This window comes from Tupaia chinensis, unplaced genomic scaffold, assembly GCF_000334495.1.
Source record: "Tupaia chinensis unplaced genomic scaffold, TupChi_1.0 Scaffold000618_1, whole genome shotgun sequence".
NCBI lineage: Eukaryota > Metazoa > Chordata > Mammalia > Scandentia > Tupaiidae > Tupaia > Tupaia belangeri.
The window spans coordinates 1418904-1438836 of NW_006160138.1; the positions used below are offsets into that span (position 1 = coordinate 1418904).

Here is a 19933-nt window from a genome sequence, read left to right on the forward strand (position 1 = left end):
CAATGTGAAACAAGTTAAAAAAAAAAAAAAGACTTTTGTTTGTTGTCATGGTGGCTGCTTTCTACTTTGGAGATTGTAGGACTCCAATTATCTGGGTAATTGCTACTACAAAATGCAAGTCGACATTGTGTGTGCAATTTTAAAAATGGAGTTAGCCTTTCAGACATAGTTGTTTTTTAGAAGTCCTGTTCATAGCAGGCCTCGGTTATTTATCCCCAAAGCAACCTTCCTGCTAAGGCCTTTGGACACAGAATTCATGTGATGCTACATCCCAAAAGCTTTAAAATAATGAAAAGTAAATGAATAAAGATGGGGAAAAAAATGGAGTTTGCATTTCTAAAGCAAGATAGAAAAAAAAGTACATTTCTTAGATCTCTGATATTAAGCTTTGAAACAGTCTTGCAAGTCGTGATCTGAACAAATCTCTTATCCATAAAATTATAGGCAGAAAAGTTTTGCATGCATGCACTTAAAAAGTAAACTTCATTGTGCTGAAACAAAAGACAGAAGAAAAGGAGAGAAGAAATAAAAGGCAGAAGGGAGGTAGAGGGAGCAGGAGAGGACGAAGGAAGAAAAGATGTGTATGAGGGGAAAAAGATAAAGAAAATTATATATATTTCCCTTTTACTGGCAATCATGGATTTATGACTTAATGTAGTTTATTTGTATGGTTTAGTGTAAATGGAGGAACAGAGAAAACAACCTAATTTTCCAGAAAAAGCAAAAACTGTGTGTGTGTGTGTGTGTGTGTGTGTGTATGTGTGTGTATGTAAAATAAATAATAAAATAATATAAATAAGAACTATGGCATGTACTTATTGCCAAAAAAAAAAGAACACACAAATAATTCTAAATGTGGTAAATAACTCTTCAATTTATAAGGCTTCACACAGAGATGTTTGGAGTTATGCATAACACAATCATGATTAACATCTTTTAACATGGAAATAGAATATGCATATTTCTCTCCTGTCCTAAAATTGAAGCAATTACATAGCATGCAGATTACCCACTTAAAGTATATTAAAATCACCTTCTTTGTACTGTACTGCCCCAAATCTTCCATTTAAATGATTGTTCCATGTTCAATGAAGGCGTTTCTTAAAATCTGCAACTCAGATTTTTCATATCTTGTCAGATGATCAAGACAGGAAGCACATGTAACCACACTGAGGTACAGGTAAGCGGCCCTCCCACCCCTGTACCTTATAACACAGCCCAGTTTCAGTCTTTCAGGACATAGCCCAACGCTTCTTCCAAAGGGCCTGTGATGGTTTGTGGCTACTCCCCTTTCCCTCATTCCATTTCCATTATTCGGTTCCTTCCTTGAGTCCTTGAAGAAGATGGCAAATAGATACAGGAAGGCCCTTTGGTAGAGAACCTAGAAAGGTAGGTTGCCCTATTTCTGCCCTCCACTTTTTGGAGTCAACCGGGGCATTCAGAGAAAAGCATTGCTCTAAATAATGATGACAACTTTTCTTCTGTCTCATAGGTGAGACAAAACATAGCTTCTAGCACTCAGTGATCATTACTGGGCCAAGCGGTAGTGAGAAACAACTGTCTGAACTGGTGGCATTGTGAGTTTCTTGTAGCCGCCACCTCTGCCAAGCCACTGAACGAGGCAAACAGAGTTGCTCTAACAAGCCAGTTGATTTCACAGTTAAATGCTCAACATGACAATCTACTGAAGGTACATTCTGCATGTCTTGATTAGATGATGTGATGCTATTGATAGGAAAGCATTCATTATAATATCAATTTTGATATATTTTAAGAATTAAGTATTCATGCCGGCTTGCCTACCTTGCTGTTTATTCCGGCATCCTGTCTATGTTCCCCATTACTGAATACTGTACCTCTAATTGAAGATACAAGTATATAAGGTAATAAAAGGAGATAAAATGTCATCAACTGAACTTCTTAATAGCATTTTTAATCCAAAATGTTCTGGCAAAAACAAATTAATAATTGAAAAATATGGATTATTTTAGATGACATTTAACCAGGTTAAATCTACTCCATGTACCAACCTTCACCATAAAACATAGCGATATATATATATATATATATATATATATATATAATTTTTTTTAATTTGATTCTCAAAGAGCCATGTTTACAGCTACTTGACTTAAGGTGATAGGCTGCAGGAAAAATGATAGAAGGGAGCTCTCGTAATTACAATTCAAGACTACATTTGGGACTCTACAGAGATCCTATTTAAACTCAGGAGAGCTTTCTGATAAGGTGCTTCCTTACACTCATCTGTGGCAGAAGTGGTCTCCTCCGGATTTTCACAGCTGTTGACAATAGCAACTGCACTAAATGACCTTCGCCTGACCTTGGTGTCTGACGTGCAGGATCCTCGGACTGGCGGTGTTTTTTCCATGTTGTGGAGCTGCTGATCTTTCCAGTCCAGTTGTTTGGCACTGCAAAAGGGGGCATATACTTCAACGCTTCCCTCAAACTGTAAGCAGTTCACTTTGTAATACTTCCTTTTAACTTCCAGGACATCATTAAATCTATGGCCCCAGAGAATTTCTCGGGGAACATAGGAACTTCTAGATTGGTGGGAAGTCCCAGTGGAATCCCCAGTATAGATAAATGTCACCAGAATCTCAAAGTTATCTTTGGCAACTGCTTTGCGATCAAGGGCATACAGAGGGCTCTCATGGTCGATTTCATGAACAATAGTCACAGGTGTGACCAGAATGATCTGGTCATTGACTAACTTCAGGTCTTTAAACACCATTGTCATCCGTCCTTCACTATCTTCTGTGTAGCGGAGAAGCTGGGCTCTAACTGTTCCTTCTACCACGTGGTTTGGTCGGAAATCACCAACGCGCCACATAAGGCAAAGTTTTCCATCTCTCATGCCTATGAGTGCAAAATAGCTGAAACGGATGGTTTGGGCTCTTTTACGTGCAGTTGCCATTTTGGCCAAGGCAGCTCCAATGATGAAGGTATTTATGATGCAACTTAGGATGGATTGAAGGATCACCATGAGCACTGCCACGGAGCACTCTTCAGTGACACAGCGATAACCATATCCTATGGTGGTTTGGGTCTCAAGGGAGTACAAAAATGCCCCTGTGAAAGAATGGACGTTGTCAACACACGGTGTGATGTCTGGATCATTTAGCAGATCTCCATGATGAAAGGCTATCAGCCAAAAGATGGTGCCAAAGATCAACCAGGAGAGGATATAAGATAAGGAAAATATGATGAACATATGGCGCCATTTGGTGTCCACAAGAGTGGTGAAGATGTCGACCACGTAGCTCCCCCATTCTCCAAAAATGTGCTTGAAGTACACATTGCAGCTTCCATCCTTGTGGAGAAGCCTTCTTCTTGCTCTTCTTTTCTCAGCTATGATGTGTTCCGGGGGGTAGCCTGGGTATTTGCAGTCTGCATTCACGGTCCGATAGCTGCTGCCGTAATAGCTCATTCTCTGCCTGTACCCTTAGGGCATCCGGGTGAGTTTGACGGTATTAACAGTTGTAAGTGTATTGCTATTTCTTGGTCTGAGTTTTCAGTTAGAACCTTAAAAAATAAAAAAGGAAAAGAAAAAAGAAAGACAGAAGGAAAGAAAGGTAAACATACTTTAGATTTTGATTTTTTTTATCTTCAAAGCAATTTGGAGCAATGTTATGCTATCTTAGCTTCTGAGGATTACTTGAATGATAGAGACACTCAGGATTGATTACTCATTTCAGTTCAGAATTGGACTTAGTCATTATAGGAGCAAAATATGCAATTAGAGAAAATAGCATTTTTATATACTCATAGACTTGAGTAAACACTATGATTATTCCAAATGACACCTCACTGTCTTTACTGGCCTCATATAAAGAAAACATTCGCTTTCATTTTATAGACTCTTTTTAAGATGGACTGAAGGGTCACCCTGAGCATGACAACATTTAGAAAACAAAGTAATCTATAATATAAAAAGGCAAAATATAATTCAGATATTTATCTAGCAGTCTTATAAGCATTTTAATTATTTAAGTCAGATAGTTTTCCTTAAAAGGAGCATGCAATGAAGTTTCTACCTTCTTGTTATAAAGCAACTTACATACTGGCTGCTATAATAGGGAATCCCTCGTCCCCTTGTCTTCAGCACCAATTACTCCCTCTTTCTTCCATGGAGGATTTTCTTCCTTGTGTACCTCTCAGGACAGAACAGAACTGACAGGGGCATCAAGTTCAGATTAAACTCCTTTTTCCCCTAGCTCTCCCTTAGTCTTGAGGGGAGGAAACATTTCCTAACCCCAGAGGAGTTAAAACCACTCCCAGGTTAGCTTTCAGTAAGGTGTAAAATTGCTTCTGCCTTTGTCTCCTAACATCCATCCTTTTTTTTTTTTTTCTTTTTGGGGGTGGTGGGGAGGATGCTGGCAGCTCTCTTCTTTCTCTCTGAATAGAAGCCGAAAATTTGCCAAAGTTGCTAATCTCGTAGGGAGCATACACAATTGAACCCTTCTCTCCAACTCTTCAGTGTTTTTCCGAGACATTCACAACCTCAGAATTGAGAGTTTTTCTCCCTCTCAATTCAGTCTGGAAAAGGTCAAGATAGAACATACAGTTCTTATCAATTTTAGCATCCATGGTACAGGTCAATGGATTTCCCAGCACCGAGTTTGAAAGTAAACTTTAAAAATGCAGTGTCCAAAACTATCTTTAGTTGCCTCTGTGCAAAAAAATAAAAATAAAAAAAAAATAAATAAAGAGAGAGAGAGAGAGAAAGAGAGGGAAGAAAAGGAAAAAGAAGAAAAAAGTAAGTGCAGTCCTACTTCAATGGGTTAGTGATTACCAGGATATGTGTTCTCCATAGTCTACCTCTGTTACATAGGAAAAAGGGAGCATGAGAAGGAGACTTTAGAATAGAAAACCCTGGCACTCTGCTGCATAGAAATTGCAGTCTGAGCCTGTGCTATTCCTGACAGTAAAATCAACCAGGGAAATTAGTCAGTGAATTACCCAGCACATAAATACTTATCCTTGCCGCCAAAGAGCAGAAAGAGTTAACTTCCCTCCAGTGTCACAGAATCGTATTTCTCCTCCAGGGATCAGACCCACTTTACAAGGAACTCTTTGTTTAGAGACCATTTATGAGGATAGACTCTGCTCCTGGCCAAACACTCCTGTAAAGCAAGTGTGGACCTCTCTCTGTCCATCCACTTGTCTACTGAACATTTCACCCATCTTTCAGATCTGTTTTGAATTGTTATATCCTCTCCTTTGTCAGTATTTCAACCATGTTTTGAGGGACAAAATTGTATCATTTCAAGAAGTGACCCAGAGCTGCCAAAATGCTTACCGGACCATGAATGCAAAATATTTCAGTCAGCCTGTGACATGGTGATTAAGGCATCTGGATCTCACATGGGAGACTGCACAGTTCAAGTCCCAGTCTTGGTGCCTTGAAAAAAACACACCAGGCATGTGTCCCTGTGTATCCACATTGCTGAGAAGGAAAGAAAAAGTATGGTGGCATGGCCATCTCCCCCGGGGGGTGCTTTCTCACTTTCTCTCTCTCCCTCTGTGTCTCTGGTGAGCACACATCCTATAGTAAATTGTAACTAAAAATAAATAAGCAGATAAACAAATAAAACATTTCCACAAATTGTGCCCATAACATTGACCATTCACTGGAGGTTTCTGATTTATCATTGAAGGACGCTTTATGAACAGAAGAAATCACTACAGATTTCTTAGTTGGCTTGCTCTCGCCTGCTCTTATGAAGCGTGAAGATAGGATGAATTTAATCAAAGCCCATACCAGGCAGGAACATGGGGGTACAGGGGTGACTGGACCCAGCACTTGCAGCGAGACACAGGTTCTTGTCCCACACTTGGGAAGAATTAGAGATGTGGACACAGAGAGTAGGTATGGCAAAGTGGGGAGTTTACTGAAGGAGAAGGAAGGAAAACCAGGGCTCCTGAGGAAAAGGGTGAGGTCCTGGAAAATGGGTTGCCAAACAGGAACTGGGGTGAAGGGTTTTTATCTGGGTTGGAGGAGCCTTGTTCTCCTTGGGGCTCATGCATGCATTCCCCTTGCCGTGCGGAGGAGCACATGCTGGAAGGGTCCAGTTATTTTTCTCCTAATTTTGGAGTAGGGACAAAGGTCAGGAGACTCTTTGTCTAGAGGTTTTGTGCTATATAAGCCATTAGCTTATCCTCTTCCCAGAATATGGTAGGGCCTGGGAAAAGCCTTTGTCTTAGGTCTAGATCATGCTGCTTAGGTCACTGAGATGCCACTGCAGAAGGTCTCTCTGAGCAAGAGGCCAAGCTGCTATATCTCCATCTAACAACATCCGTTTTGTGATTCTATTGTGGGCTTATACCCTAACTATATTTTTAGGGTCCCTGTAACCTCATAACTTCAGATTACAAGGTGGATTTCTAGACTGAATTGTTTGCTTGCTAAATGTATTCAACCCCATTGCTTAAAGGGAACTACACATATTGTAGGAGTATGAGAGTCAGTAGAAAACACAGTTCATAAATCAAGAGCTACTGTGGGACTCTGCTCTTTTCTCCTGCCAAAAAAAAAAAAAAGTTTTTATTTGAAATGGCATTTGGTTGGCATCATTCTGAATTCCAGCAGTGCCAGCAACTATTATAACCAAGCCACTTTTAAAGCACCTTCCAAAATGTGCTAATCGGTGAATGAATTTTCAGCTAATACAAGTTGCAAGTGAGCAAATTTGAGTGCCTGGAAACTTCACGCTGAATAATGCCACAATTTCAGAGACACAAATTACAGCTGTGAGAATTCTGCCCCAGACTCACCATGTCTTCCAATGTAGTTCATTATTGTGGCCACTAATTTCAATTTATCCAGTGACAAGGATTGAGATTCTGTTCAAGTTCATACACTTCATTCATCTGTTCTTTGAATTGCTAACTATGTAAGGGAGGTATTTTTCAAAAGACAATTGTCTTTAAGCTAAATGATAGATTATAACAAATTAATCATATTAATAACACTCATTTCTCAGCCTACCCAATGAACAAAGTTTATGGTGACTCTTTCATCAAAATGACTAGATAAGGGACTGGGAAGTGGCATGGTGGTTAAAGCACTGGACTCCCACATTGCCGATAGAGGTTTGAGTCCCTGACCTGGTGGCTTACATTCTCGCTTTCTCTCTCTGGTCAAATAAAAATAATGAGGATAAATTCAATTCAGTAAATTTTTAAAAATGACTTGACAAAATAAATATTTGTTAATTTCTTGGTTAGTATATAATGTAAATTTGAGCATTTTTCCAACTGTGTGCCATTAAATAATGAACGATAGGGCTTATTTTAGTACTTGTGGTTTTTTCAGATTGAATCCAGCCTTACAATTGCCTTAATATTTACATAATTATCTTGTCACCATCGATTCCTCTATGAAAGAGCATTTACTGAGTCTCTACTTCTGTACTTCTTTTTGCATGTTGCTCTATAGAAAATGATGGTAGCTATTTCCTTGGTTTTAAATTCTTATTTTTATTGGAAAAGGAAATTAGGTAAACTATAATTATAAAATTGTGGAATACATAAAGTTCAAAGGTAGGGGCTGGCAGGTGGCATGGTGGTTAAGGGCGCTGGACTCCCACGTGACTGCCTGCAGTTCAAGTCCAGACGTGGCAGCTTGCTTTCTCATTTTCTCTCTCTCTCTCTCCCTCCCTGGTAGAATTTAAATAAAGTTAAATAGAATAATTCTTTTAAAAAAATAAAGTTCAAAGATAAATATTGTATCAAGTAAGGTCTATTTGACCAGGAAATTCATGATAAGAGTCAGCCATGAGATGGAATCATTCTACAGAGAGAGCGTAAGTAAGAGATGAAATATAGTCAACATCATGAATTGCTTCCTCAGAAAGCCATTTAAGTTAATTAAAATGTCCAAAGATGCATAGGGGAGCATGAAAGACCCCCAAATTTGCTTTATCTCAGTCAGAGAGCAGAGGAATAGAAAGTTAGTGGTGTCACAGGACCAACAAATGGCATAATGTTTATGTCGCTGGACTCCCACATAGTTGACCACGGTTTGAGTCCTAGACCTGATGGCTTAAAATGCACGCCAGACATGTGTGTGTGCATGCATGCCCAAAATCCCAAGAAGAGACTGGAGGAGAGTAGACTGTGGCATGGCCATTCCCCCGGGCGGTGATTTCCTGCTTTCTGTCTCTTAGTCTCTCTGTGTCTCTTGGGCATGCACACATGCCCTATAGCAAAAATCTCTCTCTCTGAAAAAAGGAAAGTCAGACGGATCAGCTGATCCAACCCTGATAGTCACGTCCCTCATATCTTGCTCAGTTTATTAAGTTGTGACATAAATCAAGATTTTTTTAGTTTACTTTTACTAGTAGGGTTAACTGTTAGGCCGTAGCTTTCTAGGTCTTTGCATGGATTTAAGAAGAAACTTTGACTAATTTAGCGTATTTCACATGGGCTATAAACAACAGAGAACATTTTCAATTAAACAAATGAACAGTTTGCATATTCCTTTCTCTTTCTGGGTGCCCAGAATTGCTTCAGTCACAATCACTAATGCCCCCCCACGCCATTTTTTAGGTGCCAAGGGGTGTGTGCACTTAGCACAGAGACTGAGAAAGAAGAGAAAGTATCCCCTCCCCAATGAAGCATGGTCACATGTCAAACCCTTTTTCTCCATTTCTCTAGCCTGGATGGATTTGGACCATGCACCCACATGTTGTCCAGCGTGTCTTTCAAGTTATTGAGGCTGAGATTCCAGGCACAATTGGCCGCATGAGATCAGATTCCCTTAACCACTAAGTCACAGGGTCAGCCCTAGGATCACCAGTTTTAAAGCAATCCTTCTGACATTTTCCTGTATGCTCTTGAAGTCAGTAAATTACTTACAAATAGTTCTTCAAATACGAGATTTTCATTAGCATGTCAAGTTAAGGCTACAATACAAAGATACGACTTCACAATCCTATAACACATTAATGATAAAATCTGATCTTGTATCTAACAATACCTTAACATAATTACATAAATAGTTGTGTATGTTGTGTCATTTGGGATGCAACACACACACACACACACAATGATCTGAAGTATCTTTGGTAAAATACAGTGATTAATGTCTACGTCCTTTGAGATTAACAAATACCTTCTCTTCTTTTGAGAATGAATTTTGCTATAGGATGTGTATGCTTGCCAGAGAGGCAGAGAGAGATGGAGAGACAGAAACAGAAAGCAAGAAATCACCCCCCATGGGGGATGGCCACGCCACAACCCCTTCTCCATTTTCCTCTCTGGATTTTGGGCACATATGCACAGGCACCTGGCAAGAATTTCAAGTAGCCGTGTCTGGGACATGGCCGACTACCTGGGAGTTCAGCAATGTAACCATTATGCTATCTTCTGGTCCCAATAAATAACTTATTTACCATGTAAAGGATCTTAAGTAGTTAACATGTGAAGTCATCAGTCAACAAACTACTTCCCTGGCAACTATTAAATGAGATAAATGGTGGAAATGTGAGCACTGACAGGATAGAGAGTAGAAAGGGTGTCCTAATTCATCAGGCAGCTTGCTGTCCTGGAAGTGGGCCTGGGTGTAAGGAGTGGGATGAGGGTAGGGGAGTAGTGAAGGGAGGGTCAGTTGGAAAAGATAGCACATGTGTGTAGGTGCTGGTTGCTGAAGTTGAAGGCGAGAGGAGCCTTGATGAATTAGGACAAACTCCCAAAAGTGGGGCTATTTTTATATTTTGTTCAAAACCTGTTCCGCAGCTTCTTCTCTTGGAATTACATCAAAGCTTATCTTGCCTGGAATCCTCATAAGGTACCCAGAAATACTTAGGTGGAGCTGTTCATGTAGCCATTGAGTTTTTGCTTCACCCAGAACCTGCCAGGTACTGTCCAAATGCTCCCTGACTCCTTAACTCCAAACAATGTCTCCTTTGTTGACAAATCAAGGGCATTCTCACATTGTGTTTTCAGCAGCTCTCATCCCCAGAGCACACCTCAGGTTGCCCTATCACTTTTCTTCCCTTTTTGTTCTCTTCTCCCTCCCAACTCTACCTTTTAGCCTTAATCCAACATTTCAGTGATCTCTCCACCTGAATCAATTAAAGAAAGCTTGGTGCCAGTTTATTACAGACAAGGGTCCCTTTTTATGAGCAAAAAACTCAACTGAAAGCTGGAGCTGGAAAAGAGAAGCACAAATTAGTGTCATAGCATCATTAGTGACATTATCCAGGGACGCTGTTTCTAGCCACATTTTTCCTTAACTAAGTTGTCTCTGTCCTAATTGCAATCTTTCCTCACCGAAAATGCTGCTGCATTTATAAAGAAAAGAAACTCAGAGACCAGAACCATGTTTCTCTATTTTCTAGATAGCTAGATTCCACCAAAATAATATGAAGTATAACTCCAAGTTACCTGGCTTAAAAGTCAAATTGCTGAGCCAGTTGGTGGCATGGTGGTTAAGGTGGCTGGACCCCACAAGGCTGACTGCTTAGTTCAAATTCTGGACCAGGTGGCTCAAAAAACACATTGGGTACATGTTTGTACATACCCACAATTCAGTGAAGAGAATGGAAGAGAAGGTACTATGGCATGGCCATCCACCTGGGTGTGCTTTCTCACTTCTCTCTCTCTCTCTTTTTTTTTTTTTCTCTCTCTCTGGTAAGCACACATACCCTGTGGCAAATATTTAACAAAATCAAATTGTGTTACTAAGAAATAGTAAAAAAATAAAATGCTCTTAGCATCACAGAGAAATCCAGATCGAGAAGGCAGTTCCAGGTCTATCCTGCACTTCCTGACCACTGTGTATAACTTTCCAATGACCTCAATGTACTCATTCATGAAATGGGGGTAAGAATGCCTGTATTACCAAGTTACTGTTGAGGTCTGAGAGGAAAATCACCATTTACTGTGTAGACACATAATATAGGGTTTTTGCAAAGGGTCATGACATATACATTGTGACCCTTCTCAACAACCCAATAGTTATCCAATAATTGTTGTTCAAATCAGAGTACCGTAAGGACTCTTTACAGGACCAGCAGATGGCATAATGGTTATGTGACTGGACTCCGATGTAGTTGATCACAGCATGAGTCCTGGATGTGGCAGCTTAAACCTCACACCAGGCGCATGTGCATCATGCCCAAGATCCCAAGAGGAGAATGGAGGAGAAGGCATGGCTATCCTCCTGGCGGGGAGGGGAGGGGGATGATTTCTCACTTTCTGTGTTTCTTTCTTTCTCTGTCTCTCTGGTGAGCACATATGCCTTATAGCGAGAAAAAAAAAAAAAAGATGGTTTCCCCATCTGTAAAATATTATAGCATTTGCTTTAGCCTTCTTAAAGTGGATTGATGCCACTGGCATGACATCAGGGTAGACAGTATGTAGTTCTCAATAGATATTTCTATGTAGACTCAAGGTTGGTTTCACTGTTTCTTACCAGGAAGCTACCACTTTTCTGCCCTTCCCTATAGTTTCCAAAGTCCCAGACATCAGGTCATTTTCCCTTCTTTTTCACAACTATTATTATTTGAGAGGCCCACACACATACACTCATACATGTACACACACACACCCCCACACACACATCTCCATACATTTAACTCAGTGTCAGAATTTGATTTCTGTGTACTCTGAGGAACCAGCCTAAAGGAAACAAGATTGACAAGCTTGACAAAGTGAACAAATTAAACAAAATCACAAGGCAACTACCGTGTTTATACTTTGTCTTAAACTGTGTGTTCATGATTTACTACTATGGTCCTAAACGTTTCTGCTGTTCTCATCTTGAAAATCAGCCTGCCTATCCCTGTCTTGGTTGGGTGTTGACCCAACTTGCTTAGATTTCACCTTCAGCTGCATCTGGGTTGTTACAGAAGTTAGATAACACGAGGTCCTGCATTCTTTTAAAAGACTACAGTTCCATTTCTCTCTGTTGTGTAAGGCAAGCACTCCCCAAATGGTCTCTAAATTCCCCATTAGAGAATTTGTTTTTTATTACTTTCATTCTTTTATAAATTCATTTTTAAAGACTGATTTCCTGCAATGTGTCAGACTCACCTACTTCTAGAAACTGTAGAACAGAATCCCATCTTCTCTAAAGATGAAAACAATAAAACGAGACAATCTCTGATCGGAATGATAGGAAGAATAGAGAAAACAAAGTAAAGTGTTTGGCTGGAGAAGGGCCCAGAGCAAGGAAGGGAAGTGCTATTTACAAGGGCTGTGAGTAGAAGTTCTTCCCAGGAGCTGGAGCTCATTCCTATCCTCAGGTGGAAATGCTCTTGACCCAGAGCTTGTTCTCTCTGCTATTATGTTTGTTTGCTGCAGCCACTATTGGTTAGTAAGGCTTTTTCTATAGGTATAGTCTGGCTGCTGCAACTCTCTTCCAAGCAAATCTTAGACCTGGTTCTCATAAGAACCTATCATTACAGGTACTCATCTGCATTTTATCATGGAATTCAGGCTTTCCTCACCTCTTACCTGGCTTCCCTGGGTTTACATAGTAGTCTTCTCACCCATTTCTTGCCCTTTTCATCCAGAATGATTATTCTCAACCTGAAATATAGGTATCTCTCCTTTTGCCATCATGGAGTGCAGCCTGAGTTCCATAATGTGGTCCCATGGTGCAGTAGTTAAATGGCAGGAAGATGGAGCACAAAGCCTTGAATACTATTAATCATTTTGGTTCTACCCACCTTAGCTCTGTGGTATTTTTGTCTTAAGAATACCCTTAAGCCTCATTGTACTTACTTGAAATACAGAGATAATAGTTAACTTATCTCAAACATTTTTGTGTGTGTGTGTGAGGAATAAATGGTGTAATGGAGCTATTGTAATAGCTCCCATCTTGGGCACTTTCTCTGTCTATAGTCTTCCTTTAACCTGTAACTTGAATAAGTATCTTTCTTCTCATAGCTAATCATACTTCTCATAGCTAATCATACTGGGTCCTATCTAGACTGGGGAGAGATGGATGCTCAAGCTATGAACTAAAAGATGAATAATAGTTAACTAAGTAAAGAGGACAAAAGCTGTTTCCCAGGGAAAAGAAATAGTATTTGCAAAATGTCTGTGGCTCAAAGATGCACAAACAGGGCATGCCATTCAAAATCCTGACATGTGGAGCAGGGTTGGGGTTAGGGAGAGTCAAGGCTGAAAAGAGAGATAGAACCAAAGCATAGAAGATGATCTAGGTAGAATTAGAGATTTTGGTATTTGAATCAATGACAGTAAAAGCTATTGAAGAACCTTTTGACTAAGGCCATGGCAGGATAACGGTTGCATTTTACATATATCAGTCTAGCTGTCCAATACAACAGTGGAGATGGCACATTTCAACTCTCTTTCTAGTGTTTCTTCTTCCTGCAGCTGGAAGAGAGTCACATGACCAAGGGGTAGCCAATCAGAGCCAATGAGACAGAATATTGAGGGAATAACATGAAGATGCATTGAAGGCAACTACAACGAGTCAAGTGACCAGTAAAGAGGCAATGAGTAACTAAATGTCCAAGGAGAATGACACAGGTCATCATAGCTACTTAAAAGACAGTCCCAAGGACAAGATGTTCATTTTGCCTTGCTTTTTGCTTCTGCCCAAATAAGGTTCTTCCTTTGTACACTTCTTTTTTTTCTTTTCTTTTTTTTTTTTTGAGAGATTTTCACTATAGGGCACGTGTGCTTGCCAGACAGACAGAGAGAGGCATAGAGACAGAAAGCGAGAAATCACCCCCCAGGGGAGATGGTCATGCCTCAATCCCTTCTCCTCCATTCTCCTCTCGGGGTCTTGGGCACTAACGCACACGCGCCCAGCATGAGTTTAAGCCACCGGGTCCAGGACACGAACCACGGTCGACTACGTGGGAGTCCAGCGACATAGCCATTACGCTAACTGCTGGTTCCCTGTACACTTATTTTGATACTATAAGTTACCTATTCTTAAATAATAATATTTTCTCCTGCTTGGGTTAACAGGGGCAAGTTTTGTTGCTTGAATGATAAAAAAATTCAGCTAAAATTCAGTTAAATGTAATTTTAAAAATATCTTCTAATGTAATATAAACAAGATTATGATGATAATAAATTTTAAGAAAATATTCTAAAATGCAACATTATGTGAGGGTGGCCAACATGGGAGGGTCACTGGTTCATGTTCAGACACCCCCTCCATGGTTTAGGGTCAGCTGTGGCTGGAGGCGGATTGTGGTATTGGGATCCTATTAAAGATGCACACACTCTCTCTGGCTTTCTGAATCATGAAAGTAATAAATAAATTTTAAAAAACGTCAATGTATGGGGCCAGCAGGTGGCATAGTGGTTAAGGCTCTGGACTCCCATATGAACTATTGCAGTTTGAGTCCCACAACTGGCAGCTTGAAAATCATGCAGAATGCATGTATGTGCATGCCCAAAATCCCAGGAGGAAAATAGAGAAGGGATTGCGGCATGGCTGTTGCCCCTGGGAGGTGATTTCTCACTTTCCCTCTTGTTCTCTCTCTCTCTCTCTGCCTCCCTCTCCAGTGAGTACACTTGCCCTATGGCAAAAATATTAAAAACCAAAATGAAACAAAACAAAAACTTTTATATACAGAGTATGGCCTAATCACTCTCCTTTATTACATCATGAAAACTACCAGCAGTTCCTATCGGTCACCTTCAAAGTAGATCTTAAGTCTCACTACTTCTCACTGTTATACAGACCACCCTGTCTTTAATGGGTCAGGCCTTCGGTGGACCACAGCAACAGCTTCCTATTTTGCCCTTATTGTATCTTAATCTATTCTTTTTTTGTTTTTCTGTTTAAGTTTTATTTTTTATTTATTTATTACTCTTAACTGACATATGATAATTATACACATTTATGGGGTATAGTGTGATTTTTTTCAGCATATGGATACAATGTGTAAGGGACAAGTTAGGGTTATTACCATATGTGTCTTCAAAGTTTTATTCTTTGCTTTAAAATCTCCATTGTCTTGGGAACCAGCAGTTAGTATAATGGCTATGTCGCTGGACTCCCACGTAGTCGACCGCGGTTTGCGTCCCGGACCCGGTGGCTTGAGACTCATGCCGGGGGCATGCGCGTGCATGCCCAAGATCCCGAGAGGAGAATGGAAGAGAAGGGATTGTGGCATGACCATCCCCCCTGGGGGGTGATTTCTCGCTTTCTGTCTCTATGTCTCTCTCTGTCTGTCTGGCGAGCGCACGCGCCCTATAGCGAAAATCTCTCAAAAAAAAAAAAATCTCCATTGTCTTCCTATTGCAATTAGAGTAATTTGCGTAATCTGTACTGTAGACAGATTGTATACATCTGACCTCTTCCCAGCTCTCTGAGGTATATCTTCTACTACTCTCTTTTTCGCTGATCTTCACTGAGTCTTCGTTTTTTTACTAACACATAGGTCAAAAAAACTATGACTGAGGGTCAAATCTGATTGACTAATTGTTTTTGCAAATAAAGTGTTATTGCAACACAGCCAGATCATTGTTTACAGGTTGTCTGTGGCTACGTATTGTCAAAATGTTCAGAAAATGCCACTCCAAAATATGTCTCTTTGGTGTGCTGATTACTTCGAACTGAAAGTATTTTCAGGGGCAGTGACCACAGGGAGAGGCTTTCTCTAGGCTCCCGTTGTCTGCCTAGGTATAAATCTTCTAAAGGAGTCAGTGCCATTGACTCCCCCAGGAGTTCCATCTCCTAGAAAGAGTCAACTAGGATCACAGGAGAGGAGGCTAAAAGTTCACACTATACTGACAAGCTTTGTAAAAGACTGTCACTTATTCTTCTAAGGGCCAAGTCATCATTCTCCAATATTAATTATTCTCCCCTAAATTGCTTACATCATCATGCCTATGTCTCCTATGAAAGGGGTATATAAGCTTCCAGATCTCACTGGTTTCTTGGGTAATCACTTTTCTTTCATGTGATACCCTTGTACCCTTAACATATTTGTACAGCTTTTTTCCTGTTAATCTATCTACTGTCAACTTACTCCATAGACTCAGTTATTAAACCTTACAGAGTAGAAAGAAAATCCTCCCTTCCTTATGTCACACAAAACTGCAAAGTTGAGCAGTTGCAACTGAGACCAGATGGTTCACAAAGCCTGAAATAGTTATCATCCTAACTATCATCTTATGTTTTTTAGTTTTTTGTGGAAACATTTGCCAACCCCTTCCTAACACAGCAGGATGTTACTGTCACTGACTGATCTATTTGTTGACTGGATAGATTTTAAACATCATGAAAAAAATGAGTTATACTTTATTTACCATTATATCTACAGAAGCTAGAGGGGGTATGGAAGGGACATCCACTAATTGCACATTGAAAGAAAGAATGGATAAATAATTGAACAATATAAAGATGAGATGTATCTTCTAAGATATTTGTCCTAGGAATGGAATGAGTACTCCTAGAAGTGAAAAATCATCAGCTGTCCAAACACATTCTCCCAACTGCTTCCATTTGTCCTACCTCTCCCTTCTTGAAGCTGCCAGTTTATAGGCAGTTTTTGTTTAAGTCATATTATTTGTTTCTACAGCAGGTTCCTGAGAACTGATTGTAGATCTCAGTGCAATCATCGCATGTAATAATGCTGTAGAACTTTCTGGAATCTGCAGTTTAAAAAAAAGATAATGTGCCTGGCACTAAAAAGTATTTAATAAAATTGTTAAATCTTAAATCAAATGATTAGAAATGTGGCTCCCCCCATACAATGCATCCTATCATATTATGAGTTTTAAAATATATTCATATATACCTATGTAATTTGAACTATTTCTGGAAGTAAGTTAGCAGTGTGTTACAATTGTCTATGAATGTGGTATACCCACTAATTCAGCAAGTCAACTTATAATGACTAATTTTAAAAAGATTATCCTAAATGAGCACAAAGATATGGCTGCAACTTAGGGCTATTTGTAGTGACACAATTTGTCTATGACCTAACTGTCTAATAAACATAGGACTGATTTCATAAATAATAATGCAATCATATAATTACTCTGTGAATATTTAAAAGTGATGGAGTAGAAGTATTACAAGAAAAAATTAAAGCATATTGTTTAATGAAAATAAAAGCAGGACTATAAAACAGCTTACATGATATAGTTTTTAAGCTTAAATATATTTAAATATGGAGAAAAAACAGAATGATACACCACAAAATGTTAATTATAGCCCTTTATGTTTGGTGTGATTATTTTTTCCTTTCTTTTTTTTTTTCTGTTTGCATATTTATATCTCCCCAAATTTTATAGTAAACATGCATGACTTTTTACAAAAAAGTAAAGTCAGGTATTTTTCAGTTGATGCTTTGGAGCATAGCAGTTCTGAGGCTCTGTAAAGGGAAAACAAACCAATAGCAATGTAAAAGCATTTATTAGACCTTTTAAGAGGCAGCTATAAATAGCCCAGAGAAGCAGACAGTCTTACAGACTTTTAAAGTCAGACATTGATGCTGTAATTTTTGCTGGAACAATTCACAGAAACAAATACAGTGACATTTAATTCATCTAAGTAAAACCAGATCCCATTTAAAACAAGGAGGTGGGGGGAAGAGGGAATCAGATCAAATTCAGCCACTGGAGACCAATTGTAGAAATCATGAAAGTGGTTGGTAACAAATCAGAGCTACATAAAGCAGAGTTAGAATGAAGCAGGTATCAAAATGCAGCTCCCCCTCAATGCCCCTTTGTCCCTTCCCCATTCTAAACCGTAAGAAACTGCTAACACCTTCATTTCTTGGCTTGGTATAGCAAAGTCTGTTTTAGGAATCTCTTTTTTATCTTAGTATTTTCAATACTTCTGAAAATGTTTAAAATGTGCTGCTTTATAACTTTACTACTTTAAGGTCTATGTTGAAAAACTTTTAAGACCTCCTAAAATGGTTCTTTGAATGGATGAATTCTGAGGAGGGCAATTGTGTATTTATGATGTAGATTTGCCTACAAAGCTGGCCCTCGCCCGTGTTTAATAAGTAGGATATTTATGAACTCCACTACCTCAGTTAGGTATCCCTACAAGGTGGTGGTTTTCTAATTTATTTACTTTATTCATGATAGAGAGCACATGCGTGCATGTATGTGTGTGTGTGACAGAGAAAGAAGCACCTTCAACAGAGTCTCATCATGCTGCAAACCCCTTTATGTAACTCATAAACTTCCAGCTTTTCAGGATTTGGAGTACACACGTGCATGCCAGAGACATTTGCAAGTCAACACAGGGATTTAAACCTGTGATTAGCCACACATCCTCTAACACTGTAATTCATTTTTCTACTGACTATGCCACCTGTCCCAGCCAGAATGATAGTGTTTTCCAAAGTATAGTCTATCAACAACCTTCTTCCAGAATTTTGGGGGAGAGTGTTACACTTGCAGATTCCCAGTTTCTACCACAAGCATTCTGATTTGGTTGTGCCCTAGTTGATTTTTATGTATCCTCGAGAGTGAGATCTACCTTAAAGTTTTAAGAATTAAAACTCTGAATGCTAACAGACATGACTTTGAGGTCAAATGTCTGCTTGAGCATTCATAAAACTAACTGCATTTTTGTACAAGTTTATCAGCATACTTGAGTCTCTGCTTGCCTATCTGAAAATACAAATCAATGGATTACTATGAGGACAAAATGAAGCTGTACTCTCAAACCTCCTTTCACAGTGCCTGGTATTTAATAAGTATTGAATCATAGTGCTTGTAGCTATGACTACAATCTCAACTGAATCAAAGAGAAAATAGAATCATCTTATGCAAATCACTGTCATGATTCAAGCATAGATCCAAGTGAAAAGAGAAAGACAGTGAGAGAGATGTGACTTTTTTTTCTCCGCCATGAATTATAAGATGAATTTTCCACACTTGTTTAAGGATTCCCTTTTAGTATGTAATTGTCTTGACCTTCAAAACCTTCAGGGAGACATAATGAAACTCTCCAGAACTATAAGTACCACTAAGAATAGAAGTCATGTTGTACTAGTCACCCACTTTGCTTTTTCCAAAAGTGACAACACACTTTATTGTGGTTCTAAATGCCAGGTTACCTAGGATTGACCTTTAATAGCACCAGTAGAGTTTTGGTTGGGAGCTGCTTTGCTTGAAACTAACTGTTCATTGCAAAGCAAGTGTAATTTATGGAAAGTATATGTGTCATGACTTTTGACCTTTTCAAAGTTTGGTATTTATGGTATTCCAACAGAAATTCCAGTCCTATCTCTCGGTTGTTATTTTCCCATTTATAAGAACTACTGAAAATTGTCCTCTTTGGCAATTTACAGAGAGTCAATTTATTAGTCTATTCAATCTGCTGGGAATCACTGAACACACAGATATGATTTGCTCATAGACCAGGAACTCCCTGGACAGTGTCTACAACTTCTTTGACCTTTAAATGATTGAGTTTCTGTTTTAAGCTGTCAAAATGAAAACTCAGGACATCTTTACTGGAGAAGAAAATAAAGCAAGCGCTATCGGCTGTTGGCTCAATTCCTATTTTCCCTGTGGATTCAGCTAAATTGAGAGGGATTTAAAATATAAGAAGAAAGATCTTTCAAGAAAGATTCAAATAATATTTTAAGCTATATGTTGCCTATCTATTTCTATGTACTTTCCAGGGGCCCTTTTTTGGATGCATTTTTACTCACTACACAAAAGACAGGATTTAGTTAACTGACAGGACTTAAGTTATTTGATAGACTCTTGAATTTCCATACATATAATTTTCTATGCTTTATCTACTACCAGTTACACTTTTGTTTCCATTACAGTGCTAGAAAAAAAAATGAATCATCGTATCCTGATTTAAAGGTTCAATTTTCATTATCTATGAATACCTTTGCAAACAGTGCAACCCCTTAGTAATATTCTTTAAAAGGAGAGGTGAGAGACAGCCCTGTAGTATAGTGGTTAAGTGCTATGCACTGGGAGCCAT

The 19933-nt window shown here is 39.2% G+C and overlaps 1 protein-coding gene across 9 annotated transcripts in view; it reads right to left on the bottom strand.

The window, feature by feature from the left end:
• Positions 1-856: 856 nt before the first annotated feature.
• KCNJ16 (potassium inwardly rectifying channel subfamily J member 16) overlaps positions 857-19933 on the bottom strand; it is a 65102-nt gene continuing 46025 nt past the window's right edge. For 7 of the 9 annotated variants that reach the window (XM_006158978.3, XM_006158976.3, XM_006158980.3 and 4 more), the window contains one exon: positions 857-3543. In XM_006158978.3, coding sequence (XP_006159040.1) covers positions 2192-3448 — 1257 coding nt within the window. In that variant the 5' untranslated portion in view covers positions 3449-3543 and the 3' untranslated portion in view covers positions 857-2191. Of the gene's footprint in view, positions 3544-4078; positions 4239-5320; positions 5367-19933 lie in introns of those variants that run through there. The other 2 variants (XM_006158982.3, XM_006158981.3) reach the window with 2 other exon arrangements.